The sequence below is a fragment of the Mollisia scopiformis genome (assembly GCF_001500285.1).
Source record: "Mollisia scopiformis unplaced genomic scaffold LY89scaffold_24, whole genome shotgun sequence".
Lineage (NCBI taxonomy): Eukaryota > Fungi > Ascomycota > Leotiomycetes > Helotiales > Mollisiaceae > Mollisia > Mollisia scopiformis.
In genome coordinates this window covers 171,854-194,153 of record NW_017263604.1, presented here as the reverse complement: position 1 = coordinate 194,153, position 22,300 = coordinate 171,854, and the positions used below count along the sequence as shown (strand labels likewise).

The window sequence follows — 22,300 nt, the reverse complement described above, 5'->3', positions numbered from 1 at the left end:
ATTCGTGGATGTAGAAACGCGTTCGAGGTGACGTGAGTGCTCAGCCCAGCAAGGAAGATCAAGATGCTAACCTATTCTAATCTAATAGGAACACGGGGAAACAATGAATCAATTAGATTGGAGTAGTACATTTAGCAGAGGAGTTGATGGTAGTGAGTGGACGTTTCGCTTAGCATTAAGGCTGAGGCGTCTCCCCTGAGACGATCACACTGGGTGACTTTCTCCACCACACAATACCATATTCGGTGGACCAAAATAGACAACCGAACGGCATTTGTCCAGAAATCATGAGTGAAACTTGCTCTTATCCAAATTGACTCGTGGGGCCGCTTAACTAAGTTCAAGCTTGAAAACTGGAACGATGACCTCCTAATATTCGGACACTCGAACACGTACATGTACTCAGGTGACTTATTTCTGTCAAGGCTGATTTTGCTGCTGCTTGACATCTAACGTTTTCAGCGACGACGACTTCTGTCCAAGCTGAATGAACGACTTGTTTCATAAAAAGTTTATGACAGCAACTATGCTTCGGGCGACGTATTGTCACTGAAAACTTGACAGTAATCGTCCTGTGCCAGACTTGCCAGAACCTTCAACCAAAAAGCCGAAATCTTACGAGATAGATTCATGGACATGCATTGAAAGTTGCGTGGCAGATCATGAATTTGCATCACCGACTGGCGATCAGCACAGCCTTCTAGAACAATACTCAATGCGCCAGAGAGGTCGTCTTTGCGTCCACCCCTAAAGGCGAAGTGATGTGAGGTCCACTGGGAGTCATGTTTCATGCAAGACATTCAAGCCCTGAAGACCCTGAAAATGCTAGCCTGAGGCTCTGGTGTCAAGGTAGACAGCGAACAACTAGTAAATCAAACACCCAATTCATGACAAAGATTGGTACTGAGCGATTCAAACTCATTGAAGACAATAGCAAAAATTAAAAGATAATTAAAAAGATGTCAATTGATGTCAAGACGTGAAGTTCACTTTGCCTCTGCGGCTAAACAAGGATCACCAATCCCTAGCGCGCATCCCCAGAATTTCCATTCATCCCCTGATGCAGAAACCCATCGCTGACCACCATCGAGTCAACCTCACCTCGAGCTCCAACACCACTCCTCCACAATGGCACCAATTCCCTCCTCCCAAAAAAAGCCATTGGGCAATGTAATGGTAATCGGCGGCTGCGGCTTCCTGGGCCACCACATCGTCGCCCAGCTCGTCGAGTCCTACAATTGCAAAGTCTCCGTAATCGACATCCGCACCGTCCGCAACCGACGCGATGGCGTGCAATACTTCGACGGGGACATCACGTCCATGGAGTCCCTTCTGCCGATTTTCCAGAAGACGAAGCCGGACGTGGTGATTCATACCGCGTCCCCGCAATTGCATGGCGGCTCGAAGGAGCTGTATAGAAAAGTCAATGTCGACGGCACCAGATGTGTGATTGAAGCTTGTCAGGAGACGAATGTGAAGGCATTGGTGTATACCAGTTCTGCGAGTGTGATTCATGACAATGCGTCGGATTTAATCAATGCGGATGAGAGGTGGCCTATTATACCAGCAAAGTCGCAGACGGAATATTATTCTCAGACTAAGGTAGCTATTCTCCCCAGCCCCTTTCTACGCTACGAATTCTGGAAAATGAAACTAACAACCTTAAAGGCAGAAGCAGAACTCCTCGTTCTCTCAGCAAATCGCTCCCTGACCAACCCCTCCCTCCTAACCATCTCCATCCGCCCCGCAGGAATCTTCGGCGAGGGCGACATGCAATGCCTCCCGCCCATAATGGCCGTCTACGCCAACAACCAAACCGATTTCCAGCTCGGCGACAACACCAATCTCTTTGACTTCACCTACGTCGGTAACGTCGCGCACGCACATTGTCTCGCCTCTTTGGCTCTCCTCACCACTTCAACCATGAAGATCAAGCCTTTAGACACCGAGAAGGTGGACGGCGAAGCTTTCTTCATCACGAATGACCAGCCAGTCTATTTCTGGGATTTCGCGAGGGCGATTTGGAAAGCTTGCGGGAGTGAGAAGGGCACTGAACATGTGTGGGAGATAAGTCAGGACGTTGGGTTGATGATTGGAGGGATCTTGGAGTGGGGTATGTGGGTTGTTGGGCGCGCGCCGAAGTTGACGAGGAGGCAGGTTAAGTATAGTTGTATGATAAGGTATTATGATTGTGGGAAGGCGAAGAGAAGGTTAGGTTATCGACCTCTGACGGGATTGCCGGAGGCTATTGAGCAGTCGGTGAAGTTTATATTGGAGGAGCAGAGAGTTGAGAGGGAGAAGAAGGGTCAATGAGCTTGAGTTAGAAGGCTGGGTAGGGCACTGTACATTGATGTACTTTAATAAAACGTAATTAATTCACAGGATATCATTTGAAGATATTCCATCACATTGAGAAAGGCAGTGGATCCCGAACGAATCATGCATATCAATTTGCTAGACGCCGAAACCCCATTCCACGAGGACCTAATTTCCCAGCCCGCAGACTTCCTAATAACTCCTCGAAGTCCTATTTGTCAGGTATGACGCCGGCCAGTTGCAGACAATATGCACATTCGCTTAAATCAGGAACGGGAACGCTAAAATTCAAATTCGTAAAGTTCTGGTAGCATCTGCTCAAGTGAATGCTCGCTTAAAATCGCATGGTGGCTGGAAAGCAAATTTGATGGGAAGCTGAACATCATTCTCTGGTTAAGGAGTTAGTATGTTGAATATATAAGAGCTTCGAAGTACTTACTCCATGCTACGCTGAACTGCTCGACGAAGCTTGCGGTTGTAGAGTTTCTTATCATCTGCTGAACCCCAGTACAGCTTAGCGGCTTCTGGATTTACCAAGGTTCGTGGGTCATAAGGTGGCTCCTCTTCTTCCAACGCCTCGATGATGGCATCGATATGGGACTTGACATCTTCAGATCGCTTAGAAGTGTAGCATGGTGTTCCGTCAGAAGCAATTCGGTGATGGAAAAGCTGGGTTTCGAATTTCGCTCTAGGTTGCTCTTCAGGAAATCGTGGGCTGAAGAATAACTTGATCCTGAAGAGGCCACCATCCAGATTGGTCATGGGTCGACCGAAATAGGTAATGGCCCACACGAAAGGATTCTTATCAACCAGCTCAACGTCGAGAGTGACGGTCTTGTCTCGCTTGTAAGACTCCACAACTTGTTCGTATTGTCGTTGAAGATTCGACGCAACACTACTCTCCTTCTTGATCGAAGCTAGTCCTTCTTCTGCCCATCTTGCTGTCTCGACCTTCATTGTCTTGTGAATGAGCCTCAGACGACGTTCGAGTTCCGTATAGTTGAACTTGCCTTCCATAATGTTCCCTGAGCATTCGAACGGCATGCGAGTGAAGCTTTGCTCATCTTCCGCTTCGGACTTTGCCTTGCTTATTGCGAGTAAGTATGAATCGAAGTACCATAGGAATCGACGTTTGCATAAATCTCGGAATGGGTCGAAACTAGCCGATGCCTCGTCGAATGCGTCGCGGTCCATCTCATGCATTTCCTCGTCGATGTCATCCTCTTCGTTAATGGAAGGGACCTGTTGTACTGCTCCATCTGCAGAAATTCCCAAGTAATCCTCTAATCTTTGGATAACGGAAATTCGAAGACTTTCATGGCGAATCTGCCATCGTCAGCTTCAAGTCCTTGATATGTAAATATTTCCGCACCTTGGCAACGTATGCCTTCTGATTCTTCTTGTCATCATCGGTGTTCGCCGTCTCGAAACCTGGTTCGTTCTCGTAGGGATTCGATGACATTAAACTTTGGATTGAGATCAGGATAGATTCCAGTCCCTGTGCCGACGACCATTCTTCTCCTCTTTCGCCTCTCCAAGTTCTATATCCAGAGTATTAGCCTCGATGTTCGTAGCACTTTTCAATTTGTCCTACCCTAAGATGGATCTGTTTCATGTTAGCTATGGTATGTAAGCGGAGGTTTGGCAGACAACATACAAACAAACTTTGCCGCCCGCATAGATGTTTGGGTTGAAGCGACATCTGCCACCATTTGTGGTTGTAGCATTGACGGAGGGTGCTTTTCCTGGGTAGTCTGGATTGATCTGTCTCAGCCCAACGCCATTAGAATTCCACGAGAGGTCATACCTTTTCCGAACTTCACGGCAAACTAGTAGCAGATTAGTATGTGTTTGCGAATCTCCAAAGGTATTCAACTGACCTCAAAGAAGCCGAATTCGTATGGGGTGTCTGGAGGGCCGATAATGATGGCCTTGACGTTGCGAACATCGATATCACGGCATGCAACCGCAAGAGCTGTTTACATTCATTAGAGACTTCCTTGGGGATCGCCAAGCTATTGCAAGATTACTTACAGAGGTCAGACGACTTCTGAAGGTCGGAGAGCTCCTATAGTGTTGTCAGCCTCGCGGGATGCGACCCCACTACGTGGAAACGAACTTTTGATATGCGGACAATATAAGAATTGTTAGACATTGTCGATCACGGATCAGCCACAGTGTCCAAATATTCTCTTTTCTTGAGGAAGTTCATATGGTGGGGAGAAGTCGAGATGGTAATGAGTACAAGAGTTTGGAGTGGGGAAGAAGTTGTAGGCGCAGAGCAAGGCAGGCGAGGTTGCCCGCTAATCTAGCGCATGCAAGAATGGCCAACATGAGGCTGAACTGAGCTTTATCGCTGCCGATAATTTAGAGGAAAACGTCATAGCACGTACAACTTTCTCTTAAATTCAATGTGTTGTTTCGTTTCTACTTACCCTACGAGACATCTTGAAACTCAACCATGTATCTTATCAGTGCTAGAGACAAAATCGTTCATTGTAAAGAAGGTCCAATATGAAAGTACCTACTGACTCACGCCGTCAGAACGTGGCCAGCATCTGTCACAGCCAACACACAGAATCTGCAGTTGAGACCAGATTCGACACTGGGAATACACCAAGATATGTAGTATGAAGGGCAATGGGATTTGTTTCTGTGTGTGGCAGGATGAGTCTTTTTGAGTATCTGCATGCTGACGACCTTGTTTGATACATCTCAGCTTATTTACCAGGCATGATTCCAAAGAGTTTGGTTCTTTCTCGTAGCAGACAGCGAAGCATTTGTTCAAAATGTGTCTCAATCTGTTAGAAAGGAATACCCCTAAAAGGTTCTGGAAGGAATATATCCAAAATACTTCTGAGCATAGCAATGTTGCATTCTCATGACTATAAATAACTGCTGGTCTAGAATTAAGGTTATTTTGAGAAAGTGGGACTTGCACGCAAATTGTTGTGAGACGTCCAACCAATAACTGGACATGACAACCTCGATGAGTCTACAGATAAAAGTCTTTCTCGCATTGGTTCATATGCAGTGAAGTCCCTGACTGACTAATAACACGGTAGAGAGTGCTGTCCCTGCCGAGACCCAGCCGCTGATGTGCCGACTCGGAGAATGCCTGCCTATCTGAATGCTGCGGAATGCTACGACGGATTGTTGCCATTGTCTATACTTGCAACTATCCGTGCCTCAACATGAGCCACAATAAATATGTTTGGATTTACTAATCAAATATCTTTGACTTCCAGCTGGAGGTTCTTGCCTTCTAATCGCACGTGACCGTGAGGCCAGGAGATTGCCGTCGGTACGTAGGTCATTTTACGATGAGCCTAGTAATTACACTCCAAAGTAGTCTGTACCTCAACCTCCACAATCTGCATCTTGCTTCTCTTCCCGGCGCGTTGTGCAGCACTTGCAGGCAACATTGCGCCTCAGCTTTGACTGTGGTTTCGCACATTCACTCTCTAAATCGAAGTCCTGACGATCGCTCGCCTCCCCCTCGTTCAGACTCGACAACCGCGACTCTTCCTCCACACCGACTTCAACACGCGACCGAACCCTAGCTCGTCGAACACAAGTATCTACCTTCGATGCGCAGAGTCTCGTATTAATCCCAAGAGGCGATACCGAAAACAAGACCTGTTGAATCGTATTGCTTCTCCCGGCGGAGTGTGCTGTTTCAGGTGCTGCGGGCAGGACGTTCCTTGACACTTGAGTCGCCAACTCAGAACCACACATGCAGAGCCCAAATATCTGGACCCATGCGACTCGACAACGTCAGAATCCCATAAGATTTCTGTGAACAGCATTGTATTTGCCATTCACACCTCTGTCGCTCATTACATCCACGCTGGCAAACACTTCGCCAAAAGATTGAACTCGAGTTTGGGCAGTCTTCATAACTACCCTGCGAAACTGCGTTGAGGAAATAGGAGAGAGCGCAGCAGTCTGCATACATCGTGATGGGTCCTCAATCCGAAGGAGGGCCATCTGGCGACGGTCGCAACTTCGGTGGTCAATATACTGCGTACGATCCAGCTCGAGAGGCTGTAAAGGATTATAATGGACACGATGAAGGAAGACGATATCAGTCGGAGAGAAATGTAGAGCAGGACACCACACTTGCGAGACCAAATGCCTTTGGCATGGAGAACAGAATGACCGCATCGCCATCAGGTAGTGCGAGTGGCAGAGAAAGAGATAGAGATGGTCAACCGCCAAAGACTAGCGGGGAGCGCAATCGATCACGGACAAGAAATGGTAGGACTGCGTCTGGGACATTGAGGATCTGCAAGAAGTGCGGTGAACCTCTGACTGGTCAATTCGTTCGCGCTCTAGGCGGTACTTTCCACTTGGATTGTTTTCGTTGTCGGGTAGGTGATTCATGTGTTAATTTTGAAAACGTTGCTGATCTTTTCGCAGGATTGTGGAGAGATAGTAGCTTCGAAATTCTTCCCAGTCGACGAAGAAAATGGCGAAGGTCAATATCCCCTGTGCGAAACCGACTACTTTCGTCGATTAGATTTGATATGCCAGAAATGCAAAGGTGCTCTTCGAGGATCGTATATCACAGCTCTCGACAAGAAATACCACATCGACCATTTCACATGCTCTGTATGTCCTACAGTATTTGGCGCCCAGGATAGTTACTACGAGCACGATGGTCAGGTCTACTGTCATTTCCATTACTCCACGCAGTTTGCACAACGATGCAATGGATGTCAGACGGCGATTCTCAAGCAATTCGTGGAGATTTTTCGAAATGGTCAAAACCAGCACTGGCACCCTGAGTGTTATATGATTCACAAGTTCTGGAATGTACGGCTAGCTTCGTCGCAAGAGAGACCCGAAAATGCGCGTCTACTGGAAGATGTTACAGATGAAGAAGGTCGTAACGCTGTCAGATTGGAGGAAGAAAGAATGGAAGATAAGGTTTATCGAATCTGGAGTGTTCTTTCGACTTTCGAAGAATCCTCTGCGGCCTGTATCTCAGACATGCTTCTTCATGTTAGCAACGGTGCTTATGTCGATGGGGTTTTGACTGCCAAGAAGTTCATCTTACATGTTGACATCCTCTTCCGCTCTGCAGATAAGCTCGATGCGACAATGGCTAAGCTGGGTCCAAAGGGTATGAAACATGTTGAGATTTTCAGATTATTGAACTAACAAGTAACAGGTCTGTCTTACGCAAGGGAAGCAAAATTGCTGTGCAAGAAGATTGTGGCATTCTTTGCTCTTCTGTCGAAAACCCAGGAAAGCGGCGTTCGAAAGCTCGGTGTTACTCAAGAACTGTTGGCACTTGTTACTGGCCTGGCACATTATCTGAAACTCTTGATTCGGATATGTCTTCAAGGGGCTTTGAAGGTTGAGCGAGAACAACATACATCTGATTGTCTCCATGTATTTTTGGACGATTTGGGCGATATGGAACTTATCAAGAACGACGACCGGTCTCTGGAAGCTACCACTGGAACACCTAGCCTTGGAGCCCCCAATTCTGATGACTGCGTCACGTGTCGGCGAGATATCGAGGATGAGTGCGCACGTTCTGGTGAGCGAAGATGGCACCGAAGCTGTTTACAATGCACGAATTGTGCACGAGAGCTTGGTCAAAACCTTGAAGATGCCAGATGGAGCAACCAAGATCAACGTGTCTATTGCAACAACTGCGAAGGCCGGGCTCCTGGTTCTATTGGCGGTTTTGAGCGTGTCACGAAGCTCCAGCAATACGTGTTCCTTCTCCGAGTCGCCCTTGCAAGACTCTTGGATATGCTACGCAACAGCGGTGCTTTGCCTCATACTTCCGACGACCCCAACCTGAACGGATACAATTCTAGCGAAGGTTATCGGTTACCAGCAGATGCTGACCCACCACTTCTCAGATCAGATACTCGATCAAAATCTTTCGGTGGCAATGCGGATGAGAATCGAAATTCGTCGACGTACGAAAGTGCTCTGAATGATGTTCGTCGCTTGCGAAGTACCCGAATGGATAGACACCTCTCGTCAAATATCAAGAAGGCAAGAACATCACGAATTCTTGATGGCCCTGAAGGTCGTAGTGCCAGACCAGGATCTTCGGGAGCTGATGGGTCAGACTCGAGAGACCCTGGCTTCAAGATCGTAGAAGAGCGTGATGGCAACGGAGAGGCTCGAACACAACTTATGTTCGGTCGCGAAGATGGAATCACCTTGGACGATATCCCCAGAATCATGGCGACTCACCAAGCAAAAGAACAACGCCCTAATGCTTATAAGCATGCTCGAGACCCTTTCAGGAACTCTATGGGTGCAGAGGCAAAGCTGATCAATGGTCATCAACGCAACATATCCAGCGGCAATGATCTTGATCAAGCCACCGGAGAGCCTTCACCCCAGAAGCGCGAAGGCAAGAAGTACTTCTCAGAGCTGTCAGCACTGGAGTACTTCATTGTCCGCCACGTAGCAGTCATCACCATGCAACCGATGTTGGAAGGGCATTTCACCATGGAAGAATTACTCAACTTGATCGAGAGCAGAAAGCCAGCGAATTTCTGGAACAAGATGGGCAAGGCATTCAAGGGCAACGATGGCAAGAAAGGTGGTAAGAAGAAGGGCGTCTTTGGCGTTCCACTTGATGTGATCATCGATAGAGATGGTGCAGATTCAACAGATGGTATTGGACCTGGTGCATTACGAATCCCTGCCATTGTTGATGATATTGTCACTACGATGCGAAAGATGGATCTGTCCGTCGAAGGTGTTTTCCGAAAGAACGGCAACATCAAGCGCCTGAACGATTCTATCGCCATCATCGACAAGGAAGGTTGCGACGCGGTCGACTTTACCAAGGAAAATGTTGTGCAGATTGCTGCTCTACTCAAGAAGTACCTTCGAGAGCTTCCAGATCCGCTTTTGACCTTCAAGCTTCATCGACTATTTATCGCTTCTCAAAAAATCGCAGATGAAGACAAACGACGTCGGGTACTGCATCTCACCTGTTGCTTGCTACCAAAAGCTCACAGAGATTGTCTCGAGATCCTTTGCTCCTTCTTCAATTGGGTTGCTTCCTTCCATCAAGTCGATGAAGAATCTGGCTCAAAGATGGATACGCACAACTTGGCGACTGTCATTGCTCCTAACATCCTCTATACCAATGCGAAGGGACCGGTCGATGATAACTTTCTGGGAATTGAAGTTGTACACACGCTCATCGAGTGCAATGAGCAAATGTGTGAAGTAAGTCGTCCCTCTTCGTCTCTCTTCATCCGTTACTAACAACACTTTAAGGTACCAGAAGACCTTCAGTCCATCTTAGGCGATCAAACACTCTTCAATAATCCCAGTGATATCACCACCAAAGAGATCCTTAAGCGATATGGCGATCTGGGAATGAACGGCGGACCACGACATGAGGTTCAAACAACTGAATTGCCTCATCGTTCGAAGGATGGCAGTGGTCGTGCTTTAGCTCCCCAGGTCACCCGAGTTGACACAGACCCTTCCCAAGCCTACGCTTGGCAGAAGGAAGCCAGCGTTCGACATGTGCAGGAACCTTCAGCACCTTATGGAGGTCCTTCAAACAATTCCCAGCAACAATGGCAAGGCCAAGATCTCGAGCAACCTGCACCGTACGTTCATCGTAATGGTACTCCGGATAGTCAAAAGGATGCTAGACGAGAATACCGAAACTCTGGATGGCGACCACAAAATGGCTCTGTTGGTGTCACTGGTGCAGGATGATTTTGAGTGCACGAACGCTTAATATCGATCATTCTATTTTCCACACGACACCTTTTCTACACGGCCCAATCTTACCTCGAGACCAGGCTCGTTCCACGACCACACTACGACCGATCTCATCCTCCCTTGACGACAATTTGATTTCCTCCAAAGTTTCCCCTGTTCTACGGAACATATATTCAAGCATCCCAGGCGGCGTTAATCTTCTCTTCTTCGGCGAAATTCATCTGCAATTAAAAGCAGCTGTGCTGAGCATTGTATGTGACTTGTTGTTATATTTGAGGCTTCGATCCGTTTATGGATGGGCTGGAATTGTGAATGTGTTTGGAGTACATGGTCTGGCATCTTTGCGAGTGGTTCTCGAAGGACTTCTCCTTAGATGCATGCATCGGCATTATTATTGATGGGTGATGATGGCTGTTCCTCTGATATCTCGTCTGCGCAGTCTCTGTCAGCAGACAAGAAGTCAATAGATAAGTGCATTCAATAAAAAGATCACAAAGTAGTCCTGGTCTCATCTGCTGTGAAAATGTGATCTTCTCATTTCAGATACTAGCCTCAATTACAAGTCTTTCTCGGAGAAAGTTGAGCTCTGCAATCCGGTGCGGTTCATGAGCAAAATCAATTGCCAATTGAGCATGTATGTAGCACCGGATCAGCTTGTTTCCTCTGTCCGTAATTTGGTGACACTAACTTGGTGTTGATTTCAAAGCAGCGATATCAAATTTGATAATCATGGCACGAATCTCTCTTACAGTAGTGTAGTTCCCGTCAAGATTATCAATTCTTCGGCACTTCGAAGAGGTGCTGACAAAATTGTTCGTTTTCGTATTCTTAAATCGTAATTGTCCGTACTCGTATTCTTGCAACAGACTTTTTAAGCATATGTGGGGTGTCTGATTTGGTGGAAAGTTGAAAGAGGAGGGTAAAATAACGAACTTGCTTACAAACTTCGTATCACCCCATTGGATCGCACGCCTTTTCCCCGCAAAATGAGGCTACCCATCATCATGATATATATAATCATCTCCGCGAGCATACGCTTTTAAAATAAAAACATCTCCTCTCTATCCATCAACAACACACTTACACACCAGAACATACTCAATGGCACCAATCCGCGTCGGCTTCATCGGCCTGTCGAAAACCGGCTGGGCACCAGGAGCCCACCTCCCGTATCTCAAGGAAAGCGACAACTACCAAATCGTAGCAATCTGTAACTCCTCAGTCGAGAGCTCAAAAGCTGCTATCGAGACATACGGCCTTCCTACCAGTACAAAAGCCTACGCTGATCCTGAAGGTATTACCCCTCACTAACACGTGAGATATACATACATTAACGAACCACTCCCAGAACTAGCGAAAGACAAAGATATCGACCTAGTAGTATGCAGCGTCCGCGTCGACCGGCACTTCGCCACCATCGCTCCGAGCCTGAAAGCCGGCAAAGACGTCGTCGTCGAGTGGCCTCTTGGCAAGAACCTCGCTGAAGCGAAAGAATTGCTGAAACTTAAAAATGAAGGTGGTGTCAAGAACGCAGTTGTTGATCTGCAAGCCAGACAAGCGCCTGTTGTCAATCAAGCCAAGAAATTGATCGAGAAGGGAGCGATTGGGAAGATGTTGAGTAGTACCTGGGCGGGACAAGCCGGCAGTGGGGGACCGACTAATCCGGTGCAATTTGCTTATTTAGGGAATAGGAAGGTGGGTGGTAATATTGTAACGATTCATTTTGGGCATTCGGTTGATTATGTGCAATATGGTAAAACTTATCACCTCTACCGAAGCGAGACGGGTTGCTGATGGTTTGCTTTAGTGCTGGGTTATGGCTTTGAATCTCCTCCGAAGACGCTGTTAGCTAATACACGCCCAATTGTCAAATTGGTCGACGGTGAGAAGGTGGTCGACGAAAAGTTTTCCAAGGACTCGGACGATACCATTTTCCTGGCCGGGACCCTCTCGTCTGGAATCCCCCTTTCAATGACTCTTCGAGGCGGTACACCCTTCAAAGGCACTCCTGGTCTGGACTGGAGGATCTACGGCGAAACAGGAGAAATCAGGATAACTTCCTCTGGCCCTTTCCTCAACATTGGGTACCCGGATATGAAGATCCAAATCCATGATTTCGAGAAGGATACTGTTGAGGATATACCGCTAGAGCAAGATGAGTTTGATGAGGGAGGGAAGTATGGGTTGCCGGCTAGGAATGTGGCGAGGGTTTATAAGGCGCTGGGCGAGGGGAAGAACAATTGTAGTTTTGAAGATGCGGTGGAGAGGCATGCGTTGTTGGACGGGATGTATAGGGAGAATGGGATTGATGCTTGAAAGATAGGGGATTTGGGGACGCATTTAGGGAAACAAACAGTATGAAAAATGAAATCTGATTGGCTATTTTACTATACTGCTTTCGAGATGGCCCCGTATACGCTTCTGATGTTCAAAATAACCAGAGAATGATGCGAGGAGGTGGCTGGTGGCTCACGAGGGATTTTATCGTTTGGAAGTTGGGAGGCATTCGTGTGGAGAAAGTTCACTTAGACGTCCCAATGTCTTCACATGATAATAAGGCAATATTGCAAAGGACTTTCACTGATCCTGATAGAAATGGCCAAAGTATTTGATTAAGATTCGCCATTGAGTAGTGTCTTCGAAGTCTTTACGTAAGCTTTCAAGAAAAGTCCGCGGACAAAACAAGGGTACGTCGGCTTTACTGCACCATTTAACCAGCTACTCCATCCTAAAGCATTTCACAACACCGCAATCGAGTTTATCCCCGGATTTCTCTCGTTTACATGAGCCTCATATCAGGTTTACATTTCAAATTCACATATTTCTAAAAGATTTCATCGCATCTCACGCCCATAGCAAATATGTCCGCGGCGGAGACCACCAGCTCGACGACCATATATATCACTATGGCAAGAGACAATCTTGCCTGTCAAGCAGGTTCTCCAAATACTTAACTCTCAAATCATCAGCATTCAAACCTAGCTATTTAGAATGGCAATCCCAGCATACCTCGGCGTAACCTACATCACGCCCATCCACCACAACATTTACCCCTCCATCGACCCCACCTCACATTCCCTCGCACAGCCCGAGAAAGTGGTCCTGATCACCGGAGCTAGCAAAGGTATTGGTCGTTCCATCGCACTTTCGTACGCAAAAGCAAATGTGGCTTGTCTTGTCCTCGTTTCCCGGACCGCATCTGATCTAGACCGTGTCGTGGCGGAAATCAAGGCTTTGAATACGGAGATCAGAGTTAGAACTTTTGCTGTGGATGCTACTTCTGAAGATGGTGTTCAGAGGGTGAAGGATGAGGTTATTAAGGAGGAAGGGAGGTTGGATGTTCTGGTCAATAATGCTGGAGCTAGTACTCCTTGGTGAGTTCAGTCCCATACTCAATTGCAAGCCCTTCAAGACCCTGGAACCAGGAGCTGTCATGACGAGCTGTCATGAGGAGCTGATACGAAAATATCAGAATTACCATGAGTTTACAGTCTCCCATATTATCTCTGAGGTGCTCAATCATGCACCTCCTTTCTACAGTGCTAATTCGTGGAGCAGGGTCCCAATCCCCGAATCTCCAGCTTCGGACTACTGGCGAACATTCGAGATCAACGTCAAATCTCCGTTTCTGTTCCTCCATGCTTTCCTCCCTCTTCTAAAAGAGACTGGAGAAAAGACTGGAAAAGGTACAGATATCATCAACGTCTCAAGTATTGGTGCTCATGCGACAATGCCTGGAGCTAGTGCCTACCAGGTCAGCAAATTGGCATTGCTGAGATTGAGTGAGTTTGTGGATGTAGAGTTCGGGCAAAATGGAGCTGTCACAGGGGTCCGATGTGTTGCGATTCATCCAGGTGGAGTGAAGACAGACCTCACAGCGAATAGTTCGGAGGCTGTGAAGAGTTGTAAGTTCTCCACTTCTTGGAGTTGATTATAGTTCAGCTGACAACGCTTAGCATTGGTTGATACTCCAGAGCTTGCTGGTGGGTTCTGTGTTTGGTTGACAAGTGAGGATCGAGCATGGCTGAGGGGAAGATATCTGAGTGTCAGTTGGGACGTGGATGAATTGGAGAAGAAGAGGGAAGAAATTGAGGGCACGGATAAGTTGAAGATGAGGATGGTATTGTGAACGTTTACAAGATGATGTTTACGAAATCGATGGTGCTTATTACACAGATGGGCATTGATAATTGTAAAAAATTGATAGAAATGGAAAAGCATCCTTAGCAAGACCCCGAGCTGTTTCCCGTTGCGGCCACCAACGTCCTAGCTCACTAACTTACCTTTTCTACCAACTTTAAAGCTCGCCGGCTCGAACCTCGCAAGCAAACACCGATGACATGACAGTATCCGTCCATATTTGCCCTCATTTTAAAACAAGATCTGCGAACTGTTGGAAAGATATGTAATCATACCGAAATTATCGCCGAAAAAGTAAACGTTTTGGAGTTTCCTTATGGTAGCTTATATCCGATGATGCAGGTGGGACTTTAAGCATCCTTAAATCCGACATGATTGGACTTTCTGCCTCGATCATGAGGAATTAATGGTAAATTTCGAGGAAGTATATATGCTGGTGATCTTGATTACCATCTTTAGAGAACTTTTCTTTTCACTTTGAACAAATTGTCAATACTTTTGCCCCAAATACACCTCCTTCTGGTCCTTACCACGTGCTTACCCCTCCATCGTCATCATGCCTCCTCCAAGAGGAACTCCAAACCCCATTGAAGGACCAGGTTTGGGTTCATACTTCCATCTGATATGAAACATTTCTGATAGAATCCAGGCGACTACGATGTCACGACCATCGTCCACGACCACAGCTACCCCGCCATCTCAAACCTCACCTCCAGCGCAACCCACGCTGGAAAATCCGTCTTCATCGCCGGCGCATCTCGAGGCATCGGTCTCGGAATCTCCATCTCCTTCGCTCAAGCAGGAGCTTCCCAAATTGCCCTCGGCGCCCGCTCGAACCTGGAATCCGCCAAGAAAGAAATCCTGGCAGCTGCAGCAAAGGCCAAACGACCCGAACCAAAAGTCCTCTGTGTCAAGATCGACATCACGTCTCAATCTAGCACCGAAGAAGCTGCTAAGCTTGTGGAGAAAGAATTCGGGAAGCTGGATATCGTGGTCAATAATGCTGGCATCTTCCCTGCGCCGGCTTTGGTAGCGGATAGTGATCCGAAGGCGTGGTGGGAGACGTGGAATGTTAATGTCAATGGACCGTATCTTGTTACCAGAGCCTTTTTGCCTTTGCTGTTGAAGGGAGGAGATAAAACTATCATCACGACAGGGAGTGTGGGCGCGCATTGTATAATGCCAACATTGAGCGCGTATCAGCCTACGAAACTGGCGGTGTTGAGGTTCATGCAATTCGTTGCGAAGGAGTACGAAGATCAGGGCGTGGTGGCCTTTTGCATTCATCCTGGGAACGTCATTACAGACATTGTCGGCGGCGAAGAAGGGATACGTCCTGAGTTGAGACCAAGTAAATTTTTCGTGGATTTTAGAAGAGCGATGGCTGACTTGAGGATAGTTTTCACGGAAACTGCTGATTTGCCAGGAGATACTCTTACTTTCTTGACCAGGGAGAAGAGGGATTGGCTTTCCGGACGATATATCAACGTTACTTGGGACATGCCGGAATTGATGGCAAAGGAGGCGGAGATTGTGAAGGGAGACAAGCTCAAAGTAAAGTTTGACTTCTGAGAAGATCATATTCCAATTCGATGTCGTTTTCGAGCTGTACATTCGGGAATCTGTGCCGGCCTTTTGAACTATCTTAGTATTCTGACTTTATAGTTGTAAGTTCAGCCACTAGGTCGGAAGAAGTGGTTCAAGTGGGAGCCGTCTGCAAGAAAATCAAGGGATGAGGCTCGTACTCCACATTCAACCTGAGAAGATTCTCTCCAATAGTTACACGGCATTCTTGCCTGCGTCTCTTTCTTGTTCCAGCATTTGAATTCGTATTCAGTCGCCAATGACAGCAAGGCAATCCATGAAGACTCAAGGGCACGGAGTTCCGTGAACACATATTTCATTTTGCAAACCACAAGTTGCCATATTTCTAAGCTGCAAGGGAGCCAAAATTAAAGAATGTCAGAAGGAACACTCTCATTGGCAGAAAAATGTCAGAAAGAAGTGCGGAGCACCAGCGGCCGAGCTTAGCGAGCGCAAATCTACCCCCCTTTTGTCAGCCACCAGCCATACACGTGATATGAAGTCTCCATAGTGTGAAGGTAGCACGAAGTAGCTTAGGTGCTTGGCTTAGACGTACAAATGAGTACAGGAAGGTACAATATATAAATCGTCCTCTCGTTCCTATCTTCCTCTATATTCTCACTACACACTCATCTCTCTTCCTTTCAATCACCTCTTCAAAACAGATATCCTACCTTATATATTTCCAACTTCTAACTTCCAACTCCACCATGTCATCCGAACCCTCAAACACAGCCATAATCCTCATCCCAGGATCCTTCTCCCCACCCTCATTCTTCCACAAAATCGTCCCTCTCCTCTCCTCCCGCGGCTACCTCCCTCTCCCCACCGCCCTCCAATCAGCCGGCTCGCGTCCCCAAGGCCCCGCCACATTCGCCGACGACGTCGCCTACATCAAATCCACCATCCAAAAGCTAGTCGATGAAGGAAAAGACGTCGTTCTAGCAATGAACTCCTACGGCGGCTTCCCAGGAACAGAAGCCACGCAAAGCCTAAGCAAGAAAGAGAGACAAAGCCAAGGTCTGAAAGGAGGTGTAATCGCTTTAGTCTACCTCGCAAGTTTCCTACCAGGCGTAGGCGAGAGTCTGCGCGAGAACATGGGAGACGATCTCCCGGACTCGATCAAGAATGCCGGGGACTACATGACGATGAACTACGAGGAGGATTGGAAGAACATCTTCAACGATCTGCCGGAGGAGCAGGCGCGGTATTATATGAATCAGATGCCGGTTCATTCCACTGTTAGTTTGTCGGGAAAGTTTTCGTATCCGGGATATTTGTATATTCCGACGACGTACTTTTTGACGGAGAAGGACAAGATCATATCGCCGGAGAATCAGGAGGCGATGGTTGAGAAGGTGAGGGGGTTGGGGGGTGAGGTGAGGGTTGTGAGGTCAAAGGCCGGGCATGTGCCGATGTTGAGTGCTCCGGAGGAGGTTGTCGAGGTTATTGTCGGAGCTGCTAAGGGGCAATAGATGAAGTGAGAGGATGAAGAGCGAGTATTTGTGGATGAGATCTCCTAGAGTATTGTTTTCTTAGACCATAGATGTAGATGATGAGCCTTACTTCGGTCACTTCTGTCTTCAAATTACAGTGACAACACTTTGTTGGCATTTTATTCGTCCAATGCTATCAGTCTAAAACAGCGTATAAAAGCAGACACAAGGGAAATTCAACTGACAGTACATATTTGTTCTTGGAAATCCCAGTCCAGAAATAGAGGAATTTAGTTTGAGAATCAGGGAAAAAATCACCTCTAAAACTTTCTCCAAACGTCTCAAAAGGGTTTAACATTGCCATATTTCCAAGCTTCAAAACACTTAGTTTTATTAATGTTTTATTAAAAGTCGTCCACATTCTTGAAAAGTGCGCTTCCCAAGCCACGAATATAAACCCTTGCAATTCTTTGGAATGCATAGAAGGAAAAGCTCTATTATTCTCTCTTTTTTTTGAGTGAAAAATCCAGAATTCTAATTATCACAACCAGCAAAAAGCTCCCTCTTCAAACTTCTCTCTCAAACTCCAAGATAAGATATATCCTATACCAAAGCTTATGCGCAAACTCTCGGCGTTCGCATACCTCAAAACATCATCCACGACGTGACCGGTCTTGTTCCTCGTGTTCAAACCCAAATCCTCCCTTCGAATGGTATCCGTACACTCCATCACGAGCCTGATTCTGGCCCTAATCCTCGAGAACGGGAAAAAAACTTTACCGCGTCAAGATACTTCTGTGATTAATGATTGATTTCCCCGACGATCTAACTATTCCTCTCAACGAGAAAGACTTATTACCTTGTCTTAATATTATAGAACACACTAATTAGCGTCGAACTCCCTCAAATAACTCATTCGAAAACCTTCCGGCACACAAACAATTAACCTGAAACAATATAACGGGGTTATGTATGAAGGACGAGAACTTGGTTAACACGGTCTGTGAGAAAGAGAAAGAATTAATACGAACTCAAGTTAAAAATTGAGAAGATTGGATAACAGAATATTTCCAAAGTTGTCTATATTCGATTAATTAAGATGTAATATATTGTGATAAGTTCCACTTTGGAATTTGCCCACTGATCACGAAACGGATTAAAAGAAAGAGAAGGCAAGAAACGCGATATAAACTTGAGAATGTTCACAGGAAGAAGCTTACGGTGAAAAAATGCGAAAACAAAGGTCCGGGAAGAGACTCATGTTCAACTTTTGAATAGTTTTATAGTTATTAGACATCAGATAGAGTCCTGTGATCCCCTACCTGCCCAAGCCTGGCGCCCCTTCCCGTCCTTTCCTATCCCTACCCTACCCTAGCTTGATCAATTACGCTGAAAAATCAAATCCTTCTCGCTCCCCGTCTCGCTCCTCCCCTCTCCCTCCGGCACACTTGGACTCGGCTTCCTAGACACCACATCCTGCGTCATGGACGTCAGAACGAAGATATCCTTCCCGTTCAAATCATGCTTGATATCCCTCCCCACGGAATCCAGTTCTTCTCCCGCCTCGACTTTCGTGATGGTCCTGTGTCCATCTTCGAGATCGCGGTGTGGACGGCTGGCGATGGTGGAGAAGAGATCTCGAGAGGCGTGGCTTTGCGTTTGGTAAGCTCCTTGGTTGCTGCGGTTTGTGGAGAGGAGGTGTGGGAAAAGGCGGGAGACGAGCGGTTTGATGGTGGGTAGGGAGGCGCAGATTATTCCGACATTTGCTTCGATGTTGGACCAAAGCGAGGCGTCTGCGTTGTCTCCTATGTACTGTCAGTTATATGGATCTTGATAGCAAGGACGGAAACTTACGAGTTATGTCATGAGAGATTGATACTACGTATAAAGAGTGTAGCCTTAACACGCTGATGAGACATACGCTGTTGGAGTTGGTATTGTCCCAACATCAATCGAACCGTAAATAGGAAACTTACAATGCACCCAGAGCAAAAATCATCATCAAACCTATCTTTTGCCTGATGGGAAGTCTCAAACTTTTCAAAACAGGCATGGGAAGCGTGATAATCAAGAGATCCGTGAAGATGTTGAACGCAGCATTGAAGAACCAGAGGAATTTCCTATCGATGCAATGACCCGTGATGCTCAGATCCCAGAAAGCATAAATAGGAACGCACGTCCAGATTGAGGTTATGATCGCTTGAATGAAATATGCAACGACAATGGCCAATGCAGTCCAGCAAGCGATACGGATCCTTGGTCCAACAAACACGCGCAAGTATTGGAGGATAATGGAGGCCTTGGTGCATATGAGTGAGATGTTGTAGAACAAAATGGAAACCCAGAGACACTGAAGTATGATGTTAGCATATGCAGAAAGGTTGGGGCACTAGAATACCTTCAAGATTTCCTCAAAGTCAGCTGCTGAGAGAGTGTTTTGGTGTTTTCCGAGACCATATTTCACTTCTATATAACAGTTAGCCAGGGTATATCTATATAATTTCAATAACCTACGGTAAAGAGTTGATACCATCAGCCCAACCGATGAAAGCTAAACATTCGTCAGTCAGCTCGCCAAGCATGTGATATCCTGCTATTAACTTACCGCTGAAGCAACAATAGCAATCTCATCCCTTCCTCCATTTTTCAACAATCCGATTCTTGCAACGAGTCTGGCAAACACACAAATCAATGCCAGAACCGTGAAGCAGATCGTGGTTATGGCCACCGCCGGGCCGGAAGACATTGCTGGAGAAAGACCGTCTTTGCCCTTCTTCAACGGGGAGTCGGATTATACTTGTTTGTGGCGCCCAAACCCAATCAACACACTTTAGTTTTTAAGACTGAAACCAGCAAGTCTGTTTATCTCGCAAAATCTGGAGAACTGGCGTTGACGTCTTATTTGACTTCGAGCATGCAAGGAGACAACAGCATTCTACAGCCAATGATTGCGGGGATCTGGGGGAAATGCAGGTCCATCTTAATTGGGAATCTCAAGTTGGAGTTCCCCCTAGTCTTCATAAACATGGCGGATAATCGATGGGATTTCCCCAAGCGAAAGAAAAGGAGATCGGAATGCGAGCCATCTAGATGCTGTCCACTAGGCAGGCATGTGGATGGCACTTCACTGGATGAAGTTCCGATCAACAAAGTCCATGTGGTTCAAGACGCGCCAGTCGAAAATGTAGCTGCCAAGTTGTCAGGTTCTTCCCCGTAGACCGAGGGCCCAAGTAACGGAGAGAAGCCTACTTTAGCGTTAGTTGCAGCCACTGAGAGGATAGATTCTAGCGTGGCTTGCGAACGGATCTTTGACAACGGAAAGGGGGCACAGACATTGGCTAATAGATTTAGGAGAGCTTGCGCTATCCGAAAGTCTATTTCAAATAGAGTTTGGAGGAGAAAGCTGACGCGCAAGCGAGGACTGGGGTTGACAGACTCGACAGACTCGCTTGTGGGGAGACATTGCTTAAGTACAGTAACCCTCCCGCTCTGAAATATGGTCATGGTACCTAGCATGATATAGTCTGAACAGGGCTGGTAGTTTCGATTTCTGTTTGATCGGATCTCGGAAACCGAGATCAAGTGTTTGATCATCGACATCACGAAAATAGGTGAGATCTCACCATGAACTGTATCAGAAGCGTTTGTCAAAGCTTGACCTTATTTAACTTTGAAGAAAAGGGTGAGCGTACGTGTGAAATACTGGCCAATGAACTAATGTCGTGTAACTCTTCTGCTTACTGGCTACGATTTTTTGTTCCTTGGAGCACACACGGCAACTCCTTATATGAAAGAGATTGTGCCCAAGGCGTCGTGAAACTTTTCAAGTGACGACCAACACGGGAACAATCTACCTCTCCTGTTGAAACTGCACTGCCATTACTCACGTAGTCCCCTCGAGATTCCGGAAGACTCTCCTTCCAATCTATCAGGACGATTGGCTGGCCTCTAAAAATCGAGGACCTGAGAACAGCTTGGCATCTATGGACCGTGATTCGACCAGTGGTAGCAAGCGTAATGATTCATGATTGGCAGTGATCATCCCTCACACATCCGAACTTAGAGTTTGGCCAAACTCTCCTGTCCCGCTATCAATACTGTAGCATTCATGCCCAATCCTGCAAACCCCGATGGAACGGCCCGTGCACGACGCCATTTCGATAGGTTGAAGGGAAAACGAGGGAACTGGTGGTATCGAAAAATTGGGAGCCCGAGCCAGCCGCACCGCCCATCAAAGGGGCAGACATTAGCCTTGCCCTAATCGATTGATCAGCGGGTGGGATTCGATGGCGTATCTTTCGGCCAGTCTACAGCCGACCGGTTTGTGGGGGAAAGCAGCCGTGCCGCCGTCGACACATGGCTCATGGCTTGGAGAATTGAGACACGGGACGAAATTTGATAGATTGTGTTACGACAAGAAGCGTAAGAATCATTCCGAAAACGAGGTTTGTGGACGGTGAATGCGATTGGATAGCACTCGTAGATGTCTCAGAGGCTTGTTCTGGAATGATGCTATCTCGATTCCATACCGAAGAGGATGAACTAGTCGGGAACGTGGCTGAAAATGTCAAAGAAACGTGTGGTGAGAAATGGGAAGGCTTGGGAAGGCTTGGATATGGCTGATTTGTTTGAATAGGGGTATGTTTCGTACGGTCAAGTATCTGATATCGGAGAATTATCCAAGAAAGCTGAACGATCAAGTTTTCAAGATTGTCCATGTTGGAAGGGGCTAATTCGTCAGCAATCCAAGTCGTTAATGCCTTACCTGCCGGTAGCTGAATGCCGCCACAGAAGTCGTTTAATGTCAAGAACCGGCCTGGATTTTTGATGGGTCGTGTCTTCTTGGCGGGAAGAATATTCGGCAAGATGCTTTCGAGCAGTTCGTCGACTTAGCATCCAGTTCCTATATCGAACTTCTATACTCCTCCGCAGGCCTGGATAGAGACAGAATTCTCCAACCGGAACCATACTTTCACATGCCGTATACAGTAGTATCTGCAAAAACGGACATGCTGTCTAGAAGCAGCTGGCCTCCGACCTTTGATGGTGAAGCAGCCTTGTGGGGAGGAAAGGTGATTGTAATCTAATACGCGCAG

At 46.9% G+C, this 22,300-nt stretch overlaps 8 protein-coding genes across 8 annotated transcripts; 6 read left to right on the top strand and 2 right to left on the bottom strand.

Annotated features, from left to right (window-relative positions):
• The first annotated feature begins 1,063 nt into the window (after positions 1 to 1,063).
• LY89DRAFT_786714 (uncharacterized protein) lies at positions 1,064 to 2,400 on the top strand. The gene is made up of 2 exons (XM_018223013.1): positions 1,064 to 1,602; positions 1,669 to 2,400. The coding sequence occupies exons 1-2, from the start codon at positions 1,129 to 1,131 to the stop codon at positions 2,311 to 2,313; spliced, it is 1,119 nt and encodes a 372-aa protein (XP_018065414.1). The 5' UTR covers positions 1,064 to 1,128; the 3' UTR covers positions 2,314 to 2,400.
• A 1-nt stretch (position 2,401) lies between these two features.
• On the bottom strand, positions 2,402 to 4,584 carry LY89DRAFT_722926 (UBC-like protein). Its single transcript, XM_018218772.1, has 9 exons — positions 4,436 to 4,584; positions 4,351 to 4,384; positions 4,197 to 4,291; positions 4,124 to 4,145; positions 3,974 to 4,070; positions 3,911 to 3,922; positions 3,689 to 3,857; positions 2,756 to 3,642; positions 2,402 to 2,705 (listed from the first exon to the last, which is right to left on the bottom strand). The coding sequence occupies exons 1-9, from the start codon at positions 4,469 to 4,471 to the stop codon at positions 2,699 to 2,701; spliced, it is 1,359 nt and encodes a 452-aa protein (XP_018065413.1). The 5' UTR covers positions 4,472 to 4,584; the 3' UTR covers positions 2,402 to 2,698.
• A 1,582-nt stretch (positions 4,585 to 6,166) lies between these two features.
• Positions 6,167 to 10,174, top strand: LY89DRAFT_235727 (RhoGAP-domain-containing protein). Its single transcript, XM_018206060.1, has 4 exons — positions 6,167 to 6,689; positions 6,739 to 7,444; positions 7,493 to 9,534; positions 9,586 to 10,174. The coding sequence occupies exons 1-4, from the start codon at positions 6,279 to 6,281 to the stop codon at positions 10,036 to 10,038; spliced, it is 3,612 nt and encodes a 1,203-aa protein (XP_018065412.1). The 5' UTR covers positions 6,167 to 6,278; the 3' UTR covers positions 10,039 to 10,174.
• A 739-nt stretch (positions 10,175 to 10,913) lies between these two features.
• LY89DRAFT_722924 (oxidoreductase) lies at positions 10,914 to 12,612 on the top strand. The gene is made up of 3 exons (XM_018218771.1): positions 10,914 to 11,338; positions 11,393 to 11,797; positions 11,852 to 12,612. Exons 1-3 carry the CDS (start codon positions 11,146 to 11,148, stop codon positions 12,358 to 12,360), a joined length of 1,107 nt encoding a protein of 368 aa, XP_018065411.1. The 5' UTR covers positions 10,914 to 11,145; the 3' UTR covers positions 12,361 to 12,612.
• A 181-nt stretch (positions 12,613 to 12,793) lies between these two features.
• Positions 12,794 to 14,262, top strand: LY89DRAFT_689005 (putative oxidoreductase ucpA). Its single transcript, XM_018215827.1, has 3 exons — positions 12,794 to 13,418; positions 13,603 to 13,949; positions 14,001 to 14,262. Exons 1-3 carry the CDS (start codon positions 13,036 to 13,038, stop codon positions 14,171 to 14,173), a joined length of 903 nt encoding a protein of 300 aa, XP_018065410.1. The 5' UTR covers positions 12,794 to 13,035; the 3' UTR covers positions 14,174 to 14,262.
• A 289-nt stretch (positions 14,263 to 14,551) lies between these two features.
• Positions 14,552 to 16,035, top strand: LY89DRAFT_625451 (putative short-chain type dehydrogenase). The gene is made up of 3 exons (XM_018211076.1): positions 14,552 to 14,783; positions 14,834 to 15,535; positions 15,584 to 16,035. The coding sequence occupies exons 1-3, from the start codon at positions 14,741 to 14,743 to the stop codon at positions 15,754 to 15,756; spliced, it is 918 nt and encodes a 305-aa protein (XP_018065409.1). The 5' UTR covers positions 14,552 to 14,740; the 3' UTR covers positions 15,757 to 16,035.
• A 343-nt stretch (positions 16,036 to 16,378) lies between these two features.
• LY89DRAFT_786708 (alpha/beta-hydrolase) lies at positions 16,379 to 17,243 on the top strand (the record flags this gene model as incomplete). The annotated part of the gene is made up of 1 exon (XM_018223012.1): positions 16,379 to 17,243. Exon 1 carries the CDS (start codon positions 16,479 to 16,481, stop codon positions 17,241 to 17,243), a length of 765 nt encoding a protein of 254 aa, XP_018065408.1. The 5' UTR covers positions 16,379 to 16,478.
• Positions 17,244 to 18,584: 1,341 nt separating this feature from the next.
• LY89DRAFT_674404 (PTH11-like integral membrane protein) lies at positions 18,585 to 19,950 on the bottom strand (the record flags this gene model as incomplete). The annotated part of the gene is made up of 6 exons (XM_018213439.1): positions 18,585 to 19,009; positions 19,059 to 19,126; positions 19,181 to 19,554; positions 19,603 to 19,670; positions 19,719 to 19,755; positions 19,810 to 19,950. The coding sequence occupies 6 exons, from the start codon at positions 19,948 to 19,950 to the stop codon at positions 18,585 to 18,587; spliced, it is 1,113 nt and encodes a 370-aa protein (XP_018065407.1).
• Between the last annotated feature and the right edge of the window lie 2,350 nt (positions 19,951 to 22,300).